This window comes from Oncorhynchus mykiss, chromosome 13 (genome assembly GCF_057628025.1).
Source record: "Oncorhynchus mykiss isolate SJ-2025 chromosome 13, ASM5762802v1, whole genome shotgun sequence".
NCBI lineage: Eukaryota > Metazoa > Chordata > Actinopteri > Salmoniformes > Salmonidae > Oncorhynchus > Oncorhynchus mykiss.
This window is the reverse complement of record NC_143034.1, coordinates 84,974,135-84,998,822: the sequence shown is the minus strand read 5'-3', so window position 1 is coordinate 84,998,822 and position 24,688 is coordinate 84,974,135. Positions and strand designations below refer to the sequence as shown.

The following is a 24,688-nucleotide window of genomic DNA, read 5'->3' as shown; positions in this document are numbered from 1 at the left end:
TCTTGTGATCATTTTGACCCCACGGGGTGAGATCCTGCGTGGAGCCCCAGATCGAGGGAGATTATCAGTGGTCTTGTATGTCTTCCACTTCCTAATAATTGCTCCCACAGTTGATTTCTTCAAACCAAGCTGCTTACCTATTGCAGATTCAGTCTTCCCAGCCTGGTGCAGGTCTACAATTTTGTTTCTGGTGTCCTTTGACAACTCTTTGGTCTTGGCCATAGTGGAGTTTGGAGTGTGACTGTTTGAGGTTGTGGACAGGTGTCTTTTATACTGATAACAAGTTCAAACAGGTGCCATTAATACAGGTAACGAGTGGAGGACAGAGGAGCTTCTTAAAGAAGTTACAGGTCTGTGAGAGCCAGAAATCTTGCTTGTTTGTAGGTGACCAAATACTTATTTTCCACCATAATTTGAAAATAAATTCATTAAAAATCCTACAATGTGATTTTCTGTATTTTATTTTCTCATTTTGTCTGTCATAGTTGAAGTGTACCTATGATGAACATTACAGGCCTCTCTCATCTTTTTAAGTTGGAGAACTTGCACAATTGGTGGCTGACAAAATACTTTTTTGCCCCACTGTAGCTGTGTGAACTGACTGTGCTGTGTGTATATAGCTGTTTTCCTTGACTGTGCTGTGTGTATATAGCTGTGTGTATATAGCTGTGTGTATATAGCTGTTTTCCTTGACTTTGCTGTGTGTATATAGCTGTGTGTATATAGCTGTTTTCCTTGACTGTGCTGTGTGTATATAGCTGTGTGTATATAGCTGTTTTCCTTGACTTTGCTGTGTGTATATAGCTGTGTGTATATAGCTGTTTTCCTTGACTGTGCTGTGTGTATATAGCTGTGTGTATATAGCTGTTTTCCTTGACTTTGCTGTGTGTATATAGCTGTGTGTGTATATAGCTGTTTTCCTTGACTGTGCTGTGTGTATATAGCTGTTTTCCTTGACTGTGCTGTGTGTATATAGCTGTGTGTATATAGCTGTTTTCCTTGACTTTGCTGTGTGTATATAGCTGTGTATATAGCTGTTTTCCTTGACTGTGCTGTGTGTATATAGCTGTGTGTATATAGCTGTGTGTATATAGCTGTTTTCCTTGACTGTGCTGTGTGTATATAGCTGTGTGTATATAGCTGTGTGTATATAGCTGTTTTCCTTGACTTTGCTGTGTGTATATAGCTGTGTGTATATAGCTGTTTTCCTTGACTGTGCTGTGTGTATATAGCTGTGTGTATATAGCTGTTTTCCTTGACTGTGCTGTGTGTATATAGCTGTTTTCCTTGACTGTGCTGTGTGTATATAGCTGTGTGTATATAGCTGTTTTCCTTGACTGTGCTGTGTGTATATAGCTGTGTGTATATAGCTGTTTTCCTTGACTGTGCTGTGTGTATATAGCTGTGTGTATATAGCTGTTTTCCTTGACTGTGCTGTGTGTATATAGCTGTGTGTATATAGCTGTGTGCTGTTTTCCTTGACTGTGCTGTGTGTAAATAGCTGTGTGTATATAGCTGTGTGTATACAGCTGTGTGTATATAGCTGTTTTCCTTGACTGTGCTGTGTGTAAATAGCTGTGTGTATATAGCTGTTTTCCTTGACTGTGCTGTGTGTATATAGCTGTGTGTATATAGCTGTGTGTATACAGCTGTGTGTATATAGCTGTTTTCCTTGACTGTGCTGTGTGTATATAGCTGTGTGTATATAGCTGTGTGCTGTTTTCCTTGACTGTGCTGTGTGTAAATAGCTGTGTGTATATAGCTGTTTTCCTTGACTGTGCTGTGTGTAAATAGCTGTGTGTATATAGCTGTATTCCTTGACTGTGCTGTGTGTATATAGCTGTGTGTATATAGCTGTGTGTATATAGCTGTGTGTATATAGCTGTTTTCCTTGACTGTGCTGTGTGTATATAGCTGTTTTCCTTGACTGTGCTGTGTGTATATAGCTGTGTGTATATAGCTGTTTTCCTTGACTGTGCTGTGTGTATATAGCTGTGTGTATATAGCTGTTTTCCTTGACTTTGCTGTGTGTATATAGCTGTTTTCATTGACTGTGCTGTGTGTATATAGCTGTGTGTATATAGCTGTGTGTGTATATAGCTGTTTTCCTTGACTGTGCTGTGTGTATATAGCTGTGTGTATATAGCTGTTTTCCTTGACTGTGCTGTGTGTATATAGCTGTGTGTATATAGCTGTGTGTATATAGCTGTATTCCTTGACTGTGCTGTGTGTATATAGCTGTGTGTATATAGCTGTGTGTATATAGCTGTGTGTATATAGCTGTTTTCCTTGACTGTGCTGTGTGTATATAGCTGTGTGTATATAGCTGTTTTCCTTGACTTTGCTGTGTGTATATAGCTGTGTGTATATAGCTGTATTCCTTGACTGTGCTGTGTGTATATAGCTGTGTGTATATAGCTGTGTGTATATAGCTGTGTGTATATAGCTGTGTGTATATAGCTGTGTGTATGTAGCTGTATTCCTTGACTGTGCTGTGTGTATATAGCTGTGTGTATATAGCTGTGTGTATATAGCTGTATTCCTTGACTGTGCTGTGTGTATATAGCTGTTTTCCTTGACTGTGCTGTGTGTATATAGCTGTGTGTATATAGCTGTGTGTATATAGCTGTTTTCCTTGACTGTGCTGTGTGTATATAGCTGTGTGTATATAGCTGTGTGTATATAGCTGTTTTCCTTGACTGTGCTGTGTGTATATAGCTGTGTGTATATAGCTGTTTTCCTTGACTGTGCTGTGTGTATATAGCTGTGTGTATATAGCTGTGTGTATATAGCTGTTTTCCTTGACTTTGCTGTGTGTATATAGCTGTGTGTATATAGCTGTATTCCTTGACTGTGCTGTGTGTATATAGCTGTGTGTATATAGCTGTGTGTATATAGCTGTGTGTATATAGCTGTGTGCTGTTTTCCTTGACTGTGCTGTGTGTATATAGCTGTGTGTATATAGCTGTGTGTATATAGCTGTGTGTATATAGCTGTGTGCTGTATTCCTTGACTGTGCTGTGTGTATATAGCTGTGTGTATATAGCTGTGTGTATATAGCTGTGTGTATATAGCTGTGTGTATATAGCTGTGTGTATATAGCTGTGTGTATATAGCTGTATTCCTTGACTGTGCTGTGTGTATATAGCTGTGTGTATATAGCTGTGTGTATATAGCTGTGTGTATATAGCTGTATTCCTTGACTGTGCTGTGTGTATATAGCTGTGTGCTGTATTCCTTGACTGTGCTGTTAGTTATGGATCTCCAGGGGTGGAGTTTACAGGACTACACAGAGAGGCTGCAGCCGTAGCGCAGATACACTTCCTCCAAGGACAGGTAAGCCTGTTAGGTCACTTCCTGTAGGACAGGTAATACTGTTAGGTCACTTCCTCCAAGGACGGGTAAGACTGTTAGGTCACTTCCTCCAAGGACGGGTAAGACTGTTAGGTCACTTCCTCCAAGGACGGGTAAGACTGTTAGGTCACTTCCTCCAAGGACGGGTAAGACTGTTAGGTCACTTCCTCCAAGGACGGGTAAGACTGTTAGGTCACTTCCTCCAAGGATGGGTAAGACTGTTAGGTCACTTCCTCCAAGGACGGGTAAGACTGTTAGGTCACTTCCTCCAAGGACGGGTAAGACTGTTAGGTCACTTCCTCCAAGGACGGGTAAGACTGTTAGGTCACTTCCTCCAAGGACGGGTAAGACTGTTAGGTCACTTCCTCCAAGGACGGGTAAGACTGTTAGGTCACTTCCTCCAAGGACGGGTAAGACTGTTAGGTCACTTCCTCCAAGGACGGGTAAGACTGTTAGGTCACTTCCTGTAGGACGGGTAAGACTGTTAGGTCACTTCCTCCAAGGACGGGTAAGACTGTTAGGTCACTTCTACAGATATGCTTAGACGAGGAGGTCCTCGGTTTTGTTCCCATTTGAGAGATCTGGGATTTCTCCAGAATTTCAGCCAGTATTTAGGTCAGGAATGGGCCACTAACTAAAATGCTTTATTGTGCTCCAACAATCATGACAATATGCAATGATTTTATCTGTCTTAATATTTCATGACAATATGCAATGATTTTTGTCCAATTTGTCATGAAAATGCGCTGAGGGGAAAAGTTTGTTGGCGTGGCTTGATTGAACCATATTATGTGGTAGATTTGAATTTAATAGGGATCCCCATTAGTTCTTGCAGCAGCTACTCTTCCTGGGGTTTATTATGGATCCCCATTAGTTCCTGTCAAGGCAGCAGCTACTCTTCCTGGGGTTTATTATGGATCCCCATTAGTTCCTGCAGCAGCTACTCTTCCTGGTGTTTATTATGGATCCCCATTAGTTCCTGCAGTAGCTACTCTTCCTGGGGTTTATTATGGATCCCCATTAGTTCCTGCAGCAGCTACTCTTCCTGGGATTTATTATGGATCCCCATTAGTTCCTGCCAAGGCAGCAGCTACTCTTCCTGGGATTTATTATGGATCCCCATTAGTTCCTGCCAAGGCAGTAGCTACTCTTCCTGGGGTTTATTATGGATCCCCATTAGTTCCTGTCAAGGCAGCAGCTACTCTTCCTGGGGTTTATTATGGATCCCCATTTGTTCCTGTCAAGGCAGCAGCTACTCTTCCTGGTGTTTATTATGGATCCCCATTAGTTCCTGCCAAGGCAGTAGCTACTCTTCCTGGGGTTTACTATGGATCCCCATTAGTTCCTGCCAAGGCAGTAGCTACTCTTCCTGGGGTTTATTATGGATCCCCATTAGTTCCTGTCAAGGCAGCAGCTACTCTTCCTGGGGTTTATTATGGATCCCCATTTGTTCCTGTCAAGGCAGCAGCTACTCTTCCTGGTGTTTATTATGGATCCCCATTAGTTCCTGCAGTAGCTACTCTTCCTGGGGTTTATTATGGATCCCCATTAGTTCCTGCCAAGGCAGCAGCTACTCTTCCTGGGGTTTATTATGGATCCCCATTAGTTCCTGCCAAGGCAGCAGCTACTCTTCCTGGGGTTTATTATGGATCCCCATTAGTTCCTGCCAAGGCAGCAGCTACTCTTCCTGGGGTTTATTACGGATCCCCATTAGTTCCTGCCAAGGCAGAAGCTACTCTTCCTGGGGTTTATTACGGATCCCCATTAGTTCCTGCCAAGGCAGCAGCTACTCTTCCTGGGGTTTATTATGTATCCCCATTAGTTCCTGCCAAGGCAGAAGCTACTCTTCCTGGGGTTTATTACGGATCCCCATTAGTTCCTGCCAAGGCAGCAGCTACTCTTCCTGGGGTTTATTATGTATCCCCATTAGTTCCTGCCAAGGCAGCAGCTACTCTTCCTGGGGTTTATTATGGATCCCCATTAGTTCCTGCCAAGGCAGCAGCTACTCTTCCTGGGGTTTATTATGGTTCCCCATTAGTTCCTGCCAAGGCAGCAGCTACTCTTCCTGGGGTTTATTATGGATCCCCATTAGTTCCTGCCAAGGCAGCAGCTACTCTTCCTGGGGTTTATTATGGATCCCCATTAGTTCCTGCCAAGGCAGCAGCTACTCTTCCTGGGGTTTATTATGGATCCCCATTAGTTCCTGCCAAGGCAGCAGCTACTCTTCCTGGGGTTTATTATGGATCCCCATTAGTTCCTGCCAAGGTAGCAGCTACTCTTCCTGGGGTTTATTATGGATCCCCATTAGTTCCTGCCAAGGCAGCAGCTACTCTTCCTGGGGTTTACTATGGATCCCCATTAGTTCCTGCCAAGGCAGCAGCTACTCTTCCTGGGGTTTACTATGGATCCCCATTAGTACCTGCCAAGGCAGCAGCTACTCTTCCTGGGGTTTACTATGGATCCCCATTAGTTCCAGCCAAGGCAGCAGCTAATCTTCCCGGGGTTTATTATGGATCCCCGTTAGTTCCTGTCAAGACAGCAGCTACTCTTCCTGGGGTTTGTTATGGATCCCCATTTGTTCCTGTCAAGGCAGCAGCTACTCTTCCTGGGGTTTATTATGGATCCCCATTAGTTCCTTCAGCAGCCACTCTTCCTGGGGTTTATTATGGATCCCCATTTGTTCCTGTCAAGGCAGCAGCTACTCAGTCAGTTTTATGCAATAATGCAACGATTTGACTGTTTTTATTGCAGAAATAGTGTGGTGATTGGTTAAATATGCCCTCGCATAATTTGCAGGGAATTGTTGATTTGTCAAAAATATGTGTGATGGCGTGTGATCCTGGATTTGACTGTTAGGATTGAAATAGTTTAACTGCACAAATCAGTTGACTGCATACCCACAAGCCTCTGCAGCCCCTCATGATGTCAGATATTTTGTAGCCCCCCCCCCCCCCCATCAAAGTTGTCCATCCCTGGTTTTAGGTGCTAGGTAAATTTTTATTTACAAATTCACCCTTCAGTCCCTCCTTCCTGGTCTGTGATGTCATCCTGGTGTTGTGCTCTGATAGGGCCGTCTGTTGTCGCTGCTTGATGACAACACGCTGCACCTGTGGGAGCTGGGCGGAGCTTCCCGGGACAGGGGAGGGGCTAAGAGCGAGGGTGTGGTCTACCTGGAAGAAAAACGCAACTACAGTCTCCTGGGACGACCTGGACTAGAGAGCTGCAGGTACACACACACACACCACACCACACCACACCACACCACACAACACACCACACCACACCACACCACAACACACAACACAACACAACACAACACAACACACCACAACACACCACAACACACCACAACACAACACAACACAACACAACACAACACAACACAACACAACACAACACAACACAACACAACACAACACAACACAACACAACACAACACAACACAACACAACACAACACAACACAACACAACACAACACAACACAACACAACACAACACAACACAACACAACACAACACAACACAACGAGACACTTGGAACACATACATACACAGAGACATACATGTATGTGTGTGTTATAATGTGTGTGATGTTGTCTCCAGTGCAAGCCGTGTGACAGTTCTGCTGTTGTTGAGTTCATGTGACCTGCTGTGTGTCGGCACCGAGGGAGGGGGCATACACTTCCTGGATCTGCCACGCCTCTCGTTGAGGGATAACCAATCACTCCTGCTGGACCAGGTGATGCAGAGGTGAGTGACAGCTGCTTCAGCCAGTGGGAGGAGGCAGTGTGGGTCTGTTCTAGAATGGCTTGGGTTCTAGAATGGGTTGGGTTCTAGAATGGGTTGGGTTCTCCAGGTTCCATCCTGGTCAGCTGAGAGGAGAGCTGTCACAGGTGTGTATCTATGTTGTGTGTACTTTTCCCACTGCTCCTGTTGTCATGGTCTTTAGGGGGAAGGGCCTCCTGTTGTCATGGTCTTTAGGGGGAAGGGCCTCCTGTTGTCATGGTCGTTAGGGGGAAGGGCCTCCTGTTGTCATGGTCGTTAGGGGGAAGGGCCTCCTGTTGTCATGTTCGTTAGGGGGAAGGGCCTCCTGTTGTCATGGTCGTTAGGGGGAAGGGCCTCCTGTTGTCATGGTCATTAGGGGGAAGGGCCTCCTGTTGTCATGGTCGTTAGGGGGAAGGGCCTCCTGTTGTCATGGTCGTTAGGGGGAAGGGCCTCCTGTTGTCATGGTTGTTAGGGGGAAGGGCCTCCTGTTGTCATGGTTGTTAGGGGGAAGGGCCTCCTGTTGTCATGGTTGTTAGGGGGAAGAGCCTCCTGTTGTCATGGTTGTTAGGGGGAAGAGCCTCCTGTTGTCATGGTTGTTAGGGGGAAGGGCCTCCTGTTGTCATGGTTGTTAGGGGGAAGAGCCTTGACTCGGTGCTAACGAGGGCTCAACGTCACATCACAGAGAGGGGGCTGGAGGTTCAGAGGGTGAGGGATGGGGTGAGGGAGAGAGAGGGGACTGGTGGTTCAGAGGGTGAGGGATGAGGTGAGGGAGAGAGAGGGGACTGGTGGTTCAAAGGGTGAGGGATGAGGTGAGGGAGAGGGAAGGGGGTTGGGGTTGAGAGGGTGAGAGACGGAGATGGAGAGACACAATGAAATGCTTTGTGGGTAATGTTTGTGGTTCGGTGATTCTGGCGACCATCCTTTCTGCTGGACTGCCCTCTCCTCAGTCACTGTGTGGAGGGGGGCACAATCCATACACTTCTCTCCTCAGTCACTGTGTGGAGGGGGGCACAATCCCTACACTTCTCTCCTCAGTCACTGTGTGGTGGGGGGCACAATCCCTACACTTCTCTCCTCAGTCACTGTGTGGTGGGGGGCACAATCCCTACACTTCTCTCCTCAGTCACTGTGTGGAGGGGGGCACAATCCCTACACTTCTCTCCTCAGTCACTGTGTGGAGGGGGGCACAAGCCCTACACTTCTCTCCTCAGTCACTGTGTGGAGGAGGGCACAATCACTACACTTCTCTCCTCAGTCACTGTGTGGAGGGGGGCACAAGCCCTACACTTCTCTCCTCAGTCACTGTGTGGAGGGGGGCACAATCCCTACACTTCTCTCCTCAGTCACTGTGTGGAGGGGGGCACAATCCCTACACTTCTCTCCTCAGTCACTGTGTGGAGGGGGGCACAATCCATACACTTCTCTCCTCAGTCACTGTGTGGAGGGGGGCACAATCCATACACTTCTCTCCTCAGTCACTGTGTGGAGGGGGGCACAATCCCTACACTTCTCTCCTCAGTCACTGTGTGGAGGGGGGCACAATCCATACACTTCTCTCCTCAGTCACTGTGTGGAGGAGGGCACAATCACTACACTTCTCTCCTCAGTCACTGTGTGGTGGGGGGCACAATCCCTACACTTCTCTCCTCAGTCACTGTGTGGAGGGGGGCACAATCCATACACTTATCTCCTCAGTCACTGTGTGGAGGGGGGCACAATCCATACACTTCTCTCCTCAGTCACTGTGTGGAGGGGGGCACAATCCATACACTTCTCTCCTCAGTCACTGTGTGGTGGGGGGCACAATCCATACACTTCTCTCCTCAGTCACTGTGTGGTGGGGGGCACAATCCCTACACTTCTCTCCTCAGTCACTGTGTGGTGGGGGGCACAATCCATACACTTCTCTCCTCAGTCACTGTGTGGAGGGGGCACAATCCCTACACTTCTCTCCTCAGTCACTGTGTGGTGGGGGGCACAATCCCTACACTTCTCTCCTCAGTCACTGTGTGGTGGGGGGCACAATCCCTACACTTCTCTCCTCAGTCACTGTTTGGAGGGGGGCACAATCCCTACACTTCTCTCCTCAGTCACTGTGTGGAGGAGGGCACAATCACTACACTTCTCTCCTCAGTCACTGTGTGGAGGGGGGCACAATCCCTACACTTCTCTCCTCAGTCACTGTGTGGAGGGGGGCAGCGTACCTGTGGACTACAGGTGGCTGATGGGTAACGGTGTTTTTCAGCATACCTGTGGACTACAGGTGGCTGATGGGTAACGGTGTTTTTCAGCATACCTGTGGACTACAGGTGGCTGATGGGTAACGGTGTTTTTCAGCATTCCTGAGGACTACAGGTGTGGGAAGTCTCTGGGACCGGTGGAGTCGTTACAGGAACACCCCAAGCAGCCAGGGAAGATTCTGATTGGCTACAGCAGAGGCCTGGTCGTCCTATGGGATCTCAGCACCCGCAACGCAGAACACATGTTCCTGGGAAAACAGGTGAATATGAACTGGACAAAAATATAACCACGGCTCTGTCTGTCTTTCATGGCTCTCTGTCAGAAGTCTTTCTGCCTGTCGTCGTATTGCAGCTCTCTACTCTCCTTCCATTGTTCAAGGAAGTTCATTTGTTCCTTATTGTGCTACCAGGGGCCTATAATACGGCTAAATGCAGTGTGTGTCTGTTACAATATGGCTAAATGCAGTGTGTGTGTGTGTCTCTGCAGCAGCTGGAGTCCCTGGTGTGGGAACGTTCCGGTAGCTCCTTCGTCAGTTCCCATAGCGACGGGGGGTACAGCGTGTGGGCTGTTGCCAGTGGTAACACGTACACACACCAGCCTGTGTCCTCGTCCATCCCCTATGGTGAGAGATAGACATACACACCCCCCCCCCCTTAACCCCTACACACACACACACACACACCCTAACCCCTACATACACCCCCCCCCCCCCCCCCTTAACCCCTACACACACACACACACACACACCCTAACCCCTACACACACACACACACACACACACACACACACACCCTAACCCCTACATACACACACACACCCTAACCCCTACATACACACACACACCCTAACCCCTACATACACACACACACCCTAACCCCTACACACACACACACACACACACACACACACACCCTAACCCCTACATACACACACACACCCCCTAACCCCTGCACACACACCACCCTAACCCCTACACACACACCACCCTAACCCCTACACACACACACACACACACCCCCTAACCCCTACACACACACACACACACACCCTAACCCCTACACACACACCACCCTAACCCCTACACACACACCCCCTACCCCCCCCCCCCCCCCCCCCCCCCCACACACACACACACACACACACAGACCTCATTAACTCCTTGTCATCTCCTTGTCATTAACTCCTTGTCTGTCTCGTTGTGTCTCAGGTCTGTTCCCTTGGGACCTCATTAACTCCTTGTCATCTCGTTGTGTCTCAGGTCCGTTCCCTTGGGACCTCATTAACTCCTTGTCATCTGTCTCGTTGTGTCTCAGGTCCGTTCCCTTGGGGCCTCATTAACTCCTTGTCATCTCGTTGTGTCTCAGGTCCGTTCCCTTGGGACCTCATTAACTCCTTGTCATCTCGTTGTGTCTCAGGTCCATTCCCTTGGGACCTCATTAACTCCTTGTCATCTGTCTCATTGTGTCTCAGGTCCATTCCCTTGGGACCTCATTAACTCCTTGTTGTCTGTCTCATTGTGTCTCAGGTCCATTCCCTTGGGACCTCATTAACTCCTTGTCATCTCGTTGTGTCTCAGGTCCGTTCCCTTGGGACCTCATTAACTCCTTGTCATCTGTCTCATTGTGTCTCAGGTCCATTCCCTTGGGACCTCATTAACTCCTTGTCGTCTGTCTCGTTGTGTCTCAGGTCCGTTCCCTTGGGACCTCATCAACTCCTTGTCATCTGTCTCGTTGTGTCTCAGGTCCGTTCCCCTGGGACCTCATTAACTCCTTGTTGTCTGTCTCGTTGTGTCTCAGGTCTGTTCCCTTGGGACCTCATTAACTCCTTGTCATCTGTCTCACTGTGTCTCAGGTCCATTCCCTTGGGACCTCATTAACTCCTTGTCATCTGTCTCGTTGTGTCTCAGGTCCGTTCCCCTGGGACCTCATTAACTCCTTGTTGTCTGTCTCGTTGTGTCTCATGTCCGTTCCCTTGGGGCCTCATTAACTCCTTGTCATCTCGTTGTGTCTCAGGTCCGTTCCCTTGGGGCCTCATTAACTCCTTGTCATCTCGTTGTGTCTCAGGTCCGTTCCCTTGGGACCTCATTAACTCCTTGATGCACCCATCCCGTTAGCGGGATCATTTTTGTCAACATCCGCTGATTTGCAGAGCGCCAAATTCAAATTAAATTACAAAAAATATTTAATTTTCATGAAATCACAAGTGCAATATAGCAAAACACAGCTTGGCTTGTTGTTAATCCACCTGGCGTGTCAGATTTCAAAAAAGCTTTTCGGCGAAAGCATTACAAGCGTTTATGTAAGGACATCTCTCTCAGCAGACAAAACATTACTAACAGCTTGCAGCAAAGTAGATTGGTCACGAAAGTCAGAAAAGCAATAAAATGAATCGCTTACTTTTGATGATCTTCGGATGTTTGCACTCACGAGACTCCCAGTTACACAACAAATGTTCCTTTTGTTCCATAAAGATTATTTTTATATCCAAAATACCTCAGTTTGTTTGGCGCGTTATGTTCAGAAATCCACAGGCTCGAGCGGTCACGACATCGCAGACAAATTCCAAATAGTATCCGTAAAGTTCGTAGAAACATGTAAAACTTTTTTTTATAATCAATCCTCAGGTTGTTTTTACAATATATAATCGATAATATTTCAACCGGACAGTAGCTTCTTCAATAGGAGAGAGAAAATGTTCTGCTCCACTCTGTTGCCGCATGCAAAACGCTGCCGGCACCCAGCCATCCACTGACGCGATCTGATCTTTCTCGCTCATTTTCAGAATAAAAGCCTGAAACTATGTCTAAAGACTGGTCAAATCATGTGGTAGACATATAGGAAAATGAATCTGGTTGATATCCCTTTAAATGGAGGGAAGGCATGCAATGGAACAGGGAGCTTTCAAAATAGAAGCCACTTCCTGGTTGGATTTTCCTCAGGTTTTTCGCCTGCAATAACAGTTCTGTTATACTCACAGACAATATTTGGACAGTTTTGGAAACTTTTGTGTTTTCTATCCTAATCTGACAATTATATGCGTATTCTAGATTCTGGGCCTGAGAAATAGGCAGTTTCATTTGGGGACGTTTTTCATCCAAACATCAAAATACTGCCCCCTACACTCAACAAGTTCACTCCTTGTCATCTGTCTCGTTGTGTCTCAGGTCCGTTACCTTGGGACCTCATTAAAACCTCTTGTATCTACCCATCCCTGATCCGGGAGCGTTGTCATCAACTGACATTAATTAGCATAACGCAATGGACATAAATATTACTAGAAAATATTCATGAAATGACAAGTGAAATATATTAGAACACAGCTTAGCCTTTTGTTAATCACCCTGTCATCTCAGATTTTGAAAATATGCTTTACAGCCAAAGCAAGACCAAGCATTTGTGTAAGTTTATCAATAGCCTAGCATAGCATTATGCCTAGCTAGCAGCAGGGCAACCTGGTCACGAAAATCAGAAAAGCAATCAAATTAAATCGTTTACCTTTGATTAGCTTCGGATGTTTTCACTCACAAGACTCCCAGTTAGACAGCAAATGTCCCTTTTTTCCAAAAATATTATTTTTGTAGCCGAAATAACTCCGTTAGTTCTTCACTTTTGACTGAGAATTCGACCGGAAATTGCGGTCACGACAACGCTGAAAAATATTCCAAATTAGCTCCATAATATCGACAGAAACATGGCAAACGTTGTTTATAATTAATCCTCAACGTGTTTTTCAAATATCTATTCGATAATATATCAACCGGGACAGGTGGCTTCTTAGTAGGAAAGAGAGAAACAATGGCCGCATTTGTCCGTTACGCACAAAACACTCTGAGAGACTCCAGCTGATCACTGACGCAATGTTGACGTTCAGGCTCATTTTTCAAAATAAAAGCCTGAAACTATGTATTGTGACACTAGACACATTAGGGAAGCCATAGAAAAAGTAATCTGGTTGATATCCCATTCACTGCTCAATAGGGACGCATAGGAACACAGAGCTTTCTAAATAAGAGTCCCTTCCTGATTGGATTTTTCTCAGGCTTTCACCTGCAATATTAGTTCTGTTATACTCACAGACAATATTTTTACAGTTTTGGAAACTTTAGAGTGTTTTCTATCCTAAGCTGTCATTATTATATGCATATTCTAGCATCTTGTCCTGAGAAATAGGCCGTTTACTTTGGGAACGTTATTTTCCAAAAATGAAAATAGTGCCCCCTAGATTCAACAGGTTTTTAACTACTTGTCATCTGTCTCGTTGTGTCTTAGGTCCATTCCCTTGTAAAGCCATCAACAAGATCTTATGGAGGACGATTCAGTCAGGGTGAGGAGTCAGGACCACTATCTATCTATCACTATCAGTATCTACTATCACTAGGATCCATTCTGGTAACACTATCAGTATCTACTATCACTAGGATCCATTCTGGTAACACTATCAGTACCTACTGTCACTAGGATCCATTCTGGTAACACTATCAGTACCTACTGTCACTAGGATCCATTCTGGTAACACTATCAGTATCTACTGTCACTAGGATCCATTCTGGTAACACTATCAGTATCTACTGTCACTAGGATCAATTCTGGTAACACTATCAGTATCTACTGTCACTAGGATCCATTCTGGTAACACTATCAGTATCTACTGTCACTAGGATCCATTCTGGTAACACTATCAGTATCTACTGTCACTAGGATCCATTCTGGTAACACTATCAGTATCTACTGTCACTAGGATCCATTCTGGTAACACTATCAGTATCTACTATCACTAGGATCCATTCTGGTAACACTATCAGTATCTACTGTCACTAGGATCCATTCTGGTAACACTATCAGTATCTACTATCACTAGGGTTGATCCATTCTGGTAACACTATCAGTATCTACTGTCACTAGGGTTGATCCATTCTGGTAACACTATCAGTATCTACTGTCACTAGGGTCCATTCTGGTAACACTATCAGTATCTACTGTCACTAGGATCCATTCTGGTAACACTATCAGTATCTACCGTCACTATGATCCATTCTGGTAACACTATCAGTATCTACTGTCACTAGGGTCCATTCTGGTAACACTATCAGTGTCTACTGTCACTAGGGTTGATCCATTCTGGTAACACTATCACTATCTACTGTCACTAGGGTTGATCCATGCTGGTAACACTATCAGTATCTACTGTCACTAGGATCCATTCTGGTAACACTATCAGTATCTACTGTCACTAGGGTTGATCCTTCTGGTAACACTATCAGTATCTACTGTCACTAGGGTTGATCCATTCTGGTAACACTATCAGTATCTACTATCACTAGGGTCCATTCTGGTAACACTATCAGTATCTACTATCACTATGATCCATTCTGGTAACACTATTGGTATCTACTATCACTAGGATCCATTCTGGTAACACTATCAGTATCTACTGTCACTAGGATCCATTCTGGTAACACTATCAGTATCTAGTGTCACTAGGGTTGATCCATTCTGGTAACACTATCAGTATCTACTGTCACTAGGGTTGATCCATTCTGGTAACACTATCAGTATCTACTATCACTAGGATCCATTCTGGTAACACTATCAGTATCTACTATCACTAGGATCCATTCTGGTAACACTATCAGTATCTACTATCACTAGGATCCATTCTGGTAACACTATCAGTATCTACTGTCACTAGGATCCATTCTGGTAACACTATCAGTATCTACTGTCACTAGGGTTGATCCATTCTGGTATCACTATTAATATCTACTATCACTAGGGTTGATCCATTCTGGTAACGGTAACAGGTAACACTATCAGTATCTACTGTCAATAGGGTTGATCCATTCGGGTAACACTATCAGTATCTACTGTCTCTAGGGATCATTCTGGTAACACTATCAGTATCTACTGTCACTAGGGTCCATTCTGGTAACACTATCAGTATCTACTGTCACCAGGATCCATTCTGGTAACACTATCAGTATCTACTGTCACTAAGATCCATTCTGGTAACACTATCAGTATCTACTGTCACTAGGGTTGATCCATTCTGGTAACACTATCAGTATCTAATGTCACTAGGATCCATTCTGGTAACACTATCAGTATCTACTGTCACTAGGGTTGATCCATTCTGGTAACACTATCAGTATCTACTGTCACTAGGGTTGATCCATTCTGGTAACACTATCAGTATCTACTGTCACTAGGGTCCATTCTGGTAACACTATCAGTATCTACTGTCACTAGGATCCATTCTGGTAACACTATCAGTATCTACTGTCACTAGGGTTGATCCATTCTGGTAACACTATCAGTATCTACTGTCACTAGGGTTGATCCATTCTGGTAACACTATCAGTATCTACTGTCACTAGGGTTGATCCATTCTGGTAACACTATCAGTATCTACTGTCACTAGGGTTGATCCATTCTGGTAACACTATCAGTATCTACTGTCACTAGGATCCATTCTGGTAACACTATCAGTATCTACTGTCACTAGGATCCATTCTGGTAACACTATCAGTATCTACTGTCACTAGGGTTGATCCATTCTGGTAACACTATCAGTATCTACTGTCACTAGGGTTGATCCATTCTGGTAACACTATCAGTATCTACTGTCACTAGGATCCATTCTGGTAACACTATCAGTATCTACTGTCACCAGGATCCATTCTGGTAACACTATCAGTATCTACTGTCACTAGGGTTGATCCATTCTGGTAACACTATCAGTATCTACTGTCACTAGGGTTGATCCATTCTGGTAACACTATCAGTATCTACTATCACTAGGATCCATTCTGGTAACACTATCAGTATCTACTGTCACTAGGGTTGATCCATTCTGGTAACACTATCAGTATCTACTGTCACTAGGGTTGATCCATTCTGGTAACACTATCAGTATCTACTGTCACTAGGATCCATTCTGGTAACACTATCAGTATCTACTGTCACTAGGGTTGATCCATTCTGGTAACACTATCAGTATCTACTGTCACTAGGGTTGATCCATTCTGGTAACACTATCAGTATCTACTGTCACTAGGATCCATTCTGGTAACACTATCAGTATCTACTGTCACTAGGGTTGATCCATTCTGGTAACACTATCAGTATCTACTGTCACTAGGGTTGATCCATTCTGGTAACACTATCAGTATCTACTGTCACTAGGATCCATTCTGGTAACACTATCAGTATCTACTGTCACTAGGGTTGATCCATTCTGGTAACACTATCAGTATCTACTGTCACTAGGGTTGATCCATTCTGGTAACACTATCAGTATCTACTGTCACTAGGGTTGATCCATTCAAATCAAAATCAAATCAAATGTTATTTGTCACATACACGTGGTTAGCAGATGTTAATGCGAGTGTAGCGAAATGCTTTTGCTTCTAGTTCCGACAATGCAGTAATAACCAACAAGTAATCTAACTAACAATTCCAAAACTACTGTCTTGTACACAGTGTAAGGGGATAAAGAATATGTACATAAGGATATATGAATGAGTGATGGTACAGAGCAGCATAGGCAAGATACAGTAGATGGTATCGAGTACAGTATGTACAAATGAGATGAGTATGTAAACAAAGTGGCATAGTATAGTATAAAGTGGCTAGTGATACATGTATTACATAAGGATACCGTCGATGATATAGAGTACAGTATATACGTATGCATATGAGATGAATAATGTAGGGTAAGTAACATTTATATAAGGTAGCATTGTTTAAAGTGGCTAGTGATATATTTACATCATTTCCCATCAATTCCCATTATTAAAGTGGCTGGAGTTGAGTCAGTGTCAGTGTGTTGGCAGCAGCCACTCTGTTAGTGGTGGCTGTTTAACAGTCTGATGGCCTTGAGATAGAAGCTGTTTTTCAGTCTCTCGGTCCCAGCTTTGATGCACCTGTACTGACCTCGCCTTCTGGATGATAGCGGGGTGAACAGGCAGTGGCTCGGGTGGTTGATGTCCTTGATGATCTTTATGGCCTTCCTGTGACATCGGGTGGTGTAGGTGTCCTGGAGGGCAGGTAGTTTGCCCCCGGTGATGCGTTGTGCAGACCTCACTACCCTCTGGAGAGCCTTACGGTTGAGGGCGGTGCAGTTGCCATACCAGGCGGTGATACAGCCCGCCAGGATGCTCTCGATTGTGCATCTGTAGAAGTTTGTGAGTGCTTTTGGTGACAAGCCGAATTTCTTCAGCCTCCTGAGGTTGAAGAGGCGCTGCTGCGCCTTCTTCACGATGCTGTCTGTGTGAGTGGACCAATTCAGTTTGTCTGTGATGTGTATGCCGAGGAACTTAAAACTTGCTACCCTCTCCACTACTGTTCCATCGATGTGGATAGGGGGGTGTTCCCTCTGCTGTTTCCTGAAGTCCACAATCATCTCCTTAGTTTTGTTGACGTTGAGTGTGAGGTTATTTTCCTGACACCACACTCCGAGGGCCCTCACCTCCTCCCTGTAGGCCGTCTCGTCGTTGTTGGTAATCAAGACTACCACTGTTGTGTCGTCCGCAAACTTGATGATTGAGTTGGAGGCGTGCGTGGCCACGTGCGTGGTAACACTATCAGTGTCTACTGTCACTAGGATCCATTCCGGTGACACTATCAGTATCTACTGTCACTAGGATCCATTCTGGTAACACTATCAGTATCTACTGTCACTAGGATCCATTCTGGTGACACTATCAGTATCTACTATCACTAGGATCCATTCTGGTAACACTATCAGTATCTAGTGTCACTAGGGTTGATCCATTCTGGTAACACTATCAGTATCTACTGTCACTAGGATCCATTCTGGTAACACTATCAGTATCTACTATCACTAGGATCCATTCTGGTAACACTATCAGTATCTACTGTCACTAGGATCCATTCTGGTAACACTATCAGTATCTACTATCACTAGGGTTGATCCATTCTGGTAACACTATCAGTATCTACTGTCACTAGGGTCCATTCTGGTAACACTATCAGTATCTACTGTCACTAGGATCCATTCTGGTAACACTATCAGTATCTACCGTCACTATGATCCATTCTGGTAACACTATCAGTATCTACTGTCACTAGGGTCCATTCTGGTAACACTATCAGTGTCTACTGTCACTAGGGTTGATCCATTCTGGTAACACTATCACTATCTACTGTCACTAGGGTTGATCCATGCTGGTAACACTATCAGTATCTACTGTCACTAGGATCCATTCTGGTAACACTATCAGTATCTACTGTCACTAGGGTTGATCCTTCTGGTAACACTATCAGTATCTACTGTCACTAGGGTTGATCCATTCTGGTAACACTATCAGTATCTACTATCACTAGGGTCCATTCTGGTAACACTATCAGTATCTACTATCACTATGATCCATTCTGGTAACACTATTGGTATCTACTATCACTAGGATCCATTCTGGTAACACTATCAGTATCTACTGTCACTAGGATCCATTCTGGTAACACTATCAGTATCTAGTGTCACTAGGGTTGATCCATTCTGGTAACACTATCAGTATCTACTGTCACTAGGGTTGATCCATTCTGGTAACACTGTCAGTATCTACTATCACTAGGATCCATTCTGGTAACACTATCAGTATCTACTATCACTAGGATCCATTCTGGTAACACTATCAGTATCTACTATCACTAGGATCCATTCTGGTAACACTATCAGTATCTACTGTCACTAGGATCCATTCTGGTAACACTATCAGTATCTACTGTCACTAGGGTTGATCCATTCTGGTATCACTATTAATATCTACTATCACTAGGGTTGATCCATTCTGGTAACGGTAACAGGTAACACTATCAGTATCTACTGTCAATAGGGTTGATCCATTCGGGTAACACTATCAGTATCTACTGTCTCTAGGGATCATTCTGGTAACACTATCAGTATCTACTGTCACTAGGGTCCATTCTGGTAACACTATCAGTATCTACTGTCACCAGGATCCATTCTGGTAACACTATCAGTATCTACTGTCACTAAGATCCATTCTGGTAACACTATCAGTATCTACTGTCACTAGGGTTGATCCATTCTGGTAACACTATCAGTATCTAATGTCACTAGGATCCATTCTGGTAACACTATCAGTATCTACTGTCACTAGGGTTGATCCATTCTGGTAACACTATCAGTATCTACTGTCACTAGGGTTGATCCATTCTGGTAACACTATCAGTATCTACTATCACTAGGATCCATTCTGGTAACACTATCAGTATCTACTGTCACTAGGATCCATTCTGGTAACACTATCAGTATCTACTGTCACTAGGGTTGATCCATTCTGGTAACACTATCAGTATCTACTGTCACTAGGATCCATTCTGGTAACACTATCAGTATCTACTGTCACTAGGATCCATTCTGGTAACACTATCAGTATCTACTGTCACTAAGATCCATTCTGGTAACACTATCAGTATCTAGTGTCACTAGGGTTGATCCATTCTGGTAACACTATCAGTATCTACTATCACTAGGATCCATTCTGGTAACACTATCAGTATCTACTGTCACTAGGGTTGATCCATTCTGGTAACACTATCAGTATCTACTGTCACTAGGGTTGATCCATTCTGGTAACACTATCAGTATCTACTATCACTAGGGTTGATCCATTCTGGTAACACTATCAGTATCTACTGTCACTAGGGTCCATTCTGGTAACACTATCAGTATCTACTATCACTAGGGTTGATCCATTCTGGTAACACTATCAGTATCTACTGTCACTAGGGTCCATTCTGGTAACACTATCAGTATCTACTGTCACTAGGGTCCATTCTGGTAACACTATCAGTATCTACTGTCACTAGGGTTGATCCATTCTGGTAACACTATCAGTATCTACTGTCACTAGGGTCCATTCTGGTAACACTATCAGTATCTACTGTCACTAGGGTTGATCCATTCTGGTAACACTATCAGTATCTACTGTCACTAGGATCCATTCTGGTAACACTATCAGTATCTACTGTCACTAGGATCCATTCTGGTAACACTATCAGTATCTACTGTCACTAGGGTTGATCCATTCTGGTAACACTATCAGTATCTACTGTCACTAGGGTCCATTCTGGTAACACTATCAGTATCTACTGTCACTAGGGTTGATCCATTCTGGTAACACTATCAGTATCTACTGTCACTAGGATCCATTCTGGTAACACTATCAGTATCTACTGTCACTAGGATCCATTCTGGTAACACTATCAGTATCTACTGTCACTAGGGTTGATCCATTCTGGTAACACTATCAGTATCTACTGTCACTAGGATCCATTCTGGTAACACTATCAGTATCTACTGTCACTAGGGTTGATCCATTCTGGTAACACTATCAGTATCTACTGTCACTAGGGTTGATCCATTCTGGTAACACTATCAGTATCTACTGTCACTAGGGTTGATCCATTCTGGTAACACTATCAGTATCTACTATCACTAGGGTTGATCCATTCTGGTAACACTATCAGTATCTACTGTCACTAGGATCCATTCTGGTAACACTATCAGTATCTACCGTCACTAGGATCCATTCTGGTAACACTATCAGTATCTACTGTCACTAGGGTTGATCCATTCAGGTAACACTATCAGTATCTACTGTCACTAGGGTTGATCCATTCTGGTAACACTATCAGTATCTACTGTCACTAGGATCCATTCTGGTAACACTATCAGTATCTACTGTCACTAGGATCCATTCTGGTAACACTATCAGTATCTACTGTCACTAGGGTTGATCCATTCTGGTAACACTATCAGTATCTACTGTCACTAGGGTTGATCCATTCTGGTAACACTATCAGTATCTACTGTCACTAGGGTTGATCCATTCTGGTAACACTATCAGTATCTACTATCACTAGGGTTGATCCATTCTGGTAACACTATCAGTATCTACTGTCACTAGGGTCCATTCTGGTAACACTATCAGTATCTACTGTCACTAGGGTTGATCCATTCTGGTAACACTATCAGTATCTACTGTCACTAGGGTCCATTCTGGTAACACTATCAGTATCTACTATCACTAGGGTTGATCCATTCTGGTAACACTATCAGTATCTACTGTCACTAGGGTTGATCCATTCTGGTAACACTATCAGTATCTACTGTCACTAGGGTCCATTCTGGTAACACTATCAGTATCTACTGTCACTAGGATCCATTCTGGTAACACTATCAGTATCTACCGTCACTATGATCCATTCTGGTAACACTATCAGTATCTACTGTCACTAGGGTCCATTCTGGTAACACTATCAGTGTCTACTGTCACTAGGGTTGATCCATTCTGGTAACACTATCACTATCTACTGTCACTAGGGTTGATCCATGCTGGTAACACTATCAGTATCTACTGTCACTAGGATCCATTCTGGTAACACTATCAGTATCTACTGTCACTAGGGTTGATCCTTCTGGTAACACTATCAGTATCTACTGTCACTAGGGTTGATCCATTCTGGTAACACTATCAGTATCTACTATCACTAGGGTCCATTCTGGTAACACTATCAGTATCTACTATCACTATGATCCATTCTGGTAACACTATTGGTATCTACTATCACTAGGATCCATTCTGGTAACACTATCAGTATCTACTGTCACTAGGATCCATTCTGGTAACACTATCAGTATCTAGTGTCACTAGGGTTGATCCATTCTGGTAACACTATCAGTATCTACTGTCACTAGGGTTGATCCATTCTGGTAACACTGTCAGTATCTACTATCACTAGGATCCATTCTGGTAACACTATCAGTATCTACTATCACTAGGATCCATTCTGGTAACACTATCAGTATCTACTATCACTAGGATCCATTCTGGTAACACTATCAGTATCTACTGTCACTAGGATCCATTCTGGTAACACTATCAGTATCTACTGTCACTAGGGTTGATCCATTCTGGTATCACTATTAATATCTACTATCACTAGGGTTGATCCATTCTGGTAACGGTAACAGGTAACACTATCAGTATCTACTGTCAATAGGGTTGATCCATTCGGGTAACACTATCAGTATCTACTGTCTCTAGGGATCATTCTGGTAACACTATCAGTATCTACTGTCACTAGGGTCCATTCTGGTAACACTATCAGTATCTACTGTCACCAGGATCCATTCTGGTAACACTATCAGTATCTACTGTCACTAAGATCCATTCTGGTAACACTATCAGTATCTACTGTCACTAGGGTTGATCCATTCTGGTAACACTATCAGTATCTAATGTCACTAGGATCCATTCTGGTAACACTATCAGTATCTACTGTCACTAGGGTTGATCCATTCTGGTAACACTATCAGTATCTACTGTCACTAGGGTTGATCCATTCTGGTAACACTATCAGTATCTACTATCACTAGGATCCATTCTGGTAACACTATCAGTATCTACTGTCACTAGGATCCATTCTGGTAACACTATCAGTATCTACTGTCACTAGGGTTGATCCATTCTGGTAACACTATCAGTATCTACTGTCACTAGGATCCATTCTGGTAACACTATCAGTATCTACTGTCACTAGGATCCATTCTGGTAACACTATCAGTATCTACTGTCACTAAGATCCATTCTGGTAACACTATCAGTATCTAGTGTCACTAGGGTTGATCCATTCTGGTAACACTCAGTATCTACTATCACTAGGATCCATTCTGGTAACACTATCAGTATCTACTGTCACTAGGGTTGATCCATTCTGGTAACACTATCAGTATCTACTGTCACTAGGGTTGATCCATTCTGGTAACACTATCAGTATCTACTATCACTAGGGTTGATCCATTCTGGTAACACTATCAGTATCTACTGTCACTAGGGTCCATTCTGGTAACACTATCAGTATCTACTATCACTAGGGTTGATCCATTCTGGTAACACTATCAGTATCTACTGTCACTAGGGTCCATTCTGGTAACACTATCAGTATCTACTGTCACTAGGGTCCATTCTGGTAACACTATCAGTATCTACTGTCACTAGGGTTGATCCATTCTGGTAACACTATCAGTATCTACTGTCACTAGGGTCCATTCTGGTAACACTATCAGTATCTACTGTCACTAGGGTTGATCCATTCTGGTAACACTATCAGTATCTACTGTCACTAGGATCCATTCTGGTAACACTATCAGTATCTACTGTCACTAGGATCCATTCTGGTAACACTATCAGTATCTACTGTCACTAGGGTTGATCCATTCTGGTAACACTATCAGTATCTACTGTCACTAGGGTCCATTCTGGTAACACTATCAGTATCTACTGTCACTAGGGTTGATCCATTCTGGTAACACTATCAGTATCTACTGTCACTAGGATCCATTCTGGTAACACTATCAGTATCTACTGTCACTAGGATCCATTCTGGTAACACTATCAGTATCTACTGTCACTAGGGTTGATCCATTCTGGTAACACTATCAGTATCTACTGTCACTAGGATCCATTCTGGTAACACTATCAGTATCTACTGTCACTAGGGTTGATCCATTCTGGTAACACTATCAGTATCTACTGTCACTAGGGTTGATCCATTCTGGTAACACTATCAGTATCTACTGTCACTAGGGTTGATCCATTCTGGTAACACTATCAGTATCTACTATCACTAGGGTTGATCCATTCTGGTAACACTATCAGTATCTACTGTCACTAGGATCCATTCTGGTAACACTATCAGTATCTACTGTCACTAGGATCCATTCTGGTAACACTATCAGTATCTACTGTCACTAGGGTTGATCCATTCAGGTAACACTATCAGTATCTACTGTCACTAGGGTTGATCCATTCTGGTAACACTATCAGTATCTACTGTCACTAGGATCCATTCTGGTAACACTATCAGTATCTACTGTCACTAGGGTTGATCCATTCTGGTAACACTATCAGTATCTACTGTCACTAGGGTTGATCCATTCTGGTAACACTATCAGTATCTACTGTCACTAGGATCCATTCTGGTAACACTATCAGTATCTACTGTCACTAGGATCCATTCTGGTAACACTATCAGTATCTACTGTCACTAGGGTTGATCCATTCTGGTAACACTATCAGTATCTACTGTCACTAGGGTTGATCCATTCTGGTAACACTATCAGTATCTACTGTCACTAGGGTTGATCCATTCTGGTAACACTATCAGTATCTACTATCACTAGGGTTGATCCATTCTGGTAACACTATCAGTATCTACTGTCACTAGGGTCCATTCTGGTAACACTATCAGTATCTACTGTCACTAGGGTTGATCCATTC

General features: G+C 43.9%; 1 protein-coding gene across 2 annotated transcripts in view; it reads left to right on the top strand.

Annotated features, from left to right (window-relative positions):
• The window catches only part of llgl1 (LLGL scribble cell polarity complex component 1), a 129,797-nt gene that overhangs the window by 63,214 nt on the left and 41,895 nt on the right, over window positions 1-24,688 (top strand). For both annotated transcript variants that reach the window (XM_090197965.1, XM_090197966.1), the window contains exons 3-8: window positions 3,255-3,336; window positions 6,423-6,580; window positions 6,958-7,104; window positions 9,457-9,619; window positions 9,847-9,982; window positions 13,629-13,683. In XM_090197965.1, the coding sequence (XP_090054091.1) occupies window positions 3,255-3,336; window positions 6,423-6,580; window positions 6,958-7,104; window positions 9,457-9,619; window positions 9,847-9,982; window positions 13,629-13,683 (741 nt within the window). The remainder of the gene's footprint in view (window positions 1-3,254; window positions 3,337-6,422; window positions 6,581-6,957; window positions 7,105-9,456; window positions 9,620-9,846; window positions 9,983-13,628; window positions 13,684-24,688) is intronic.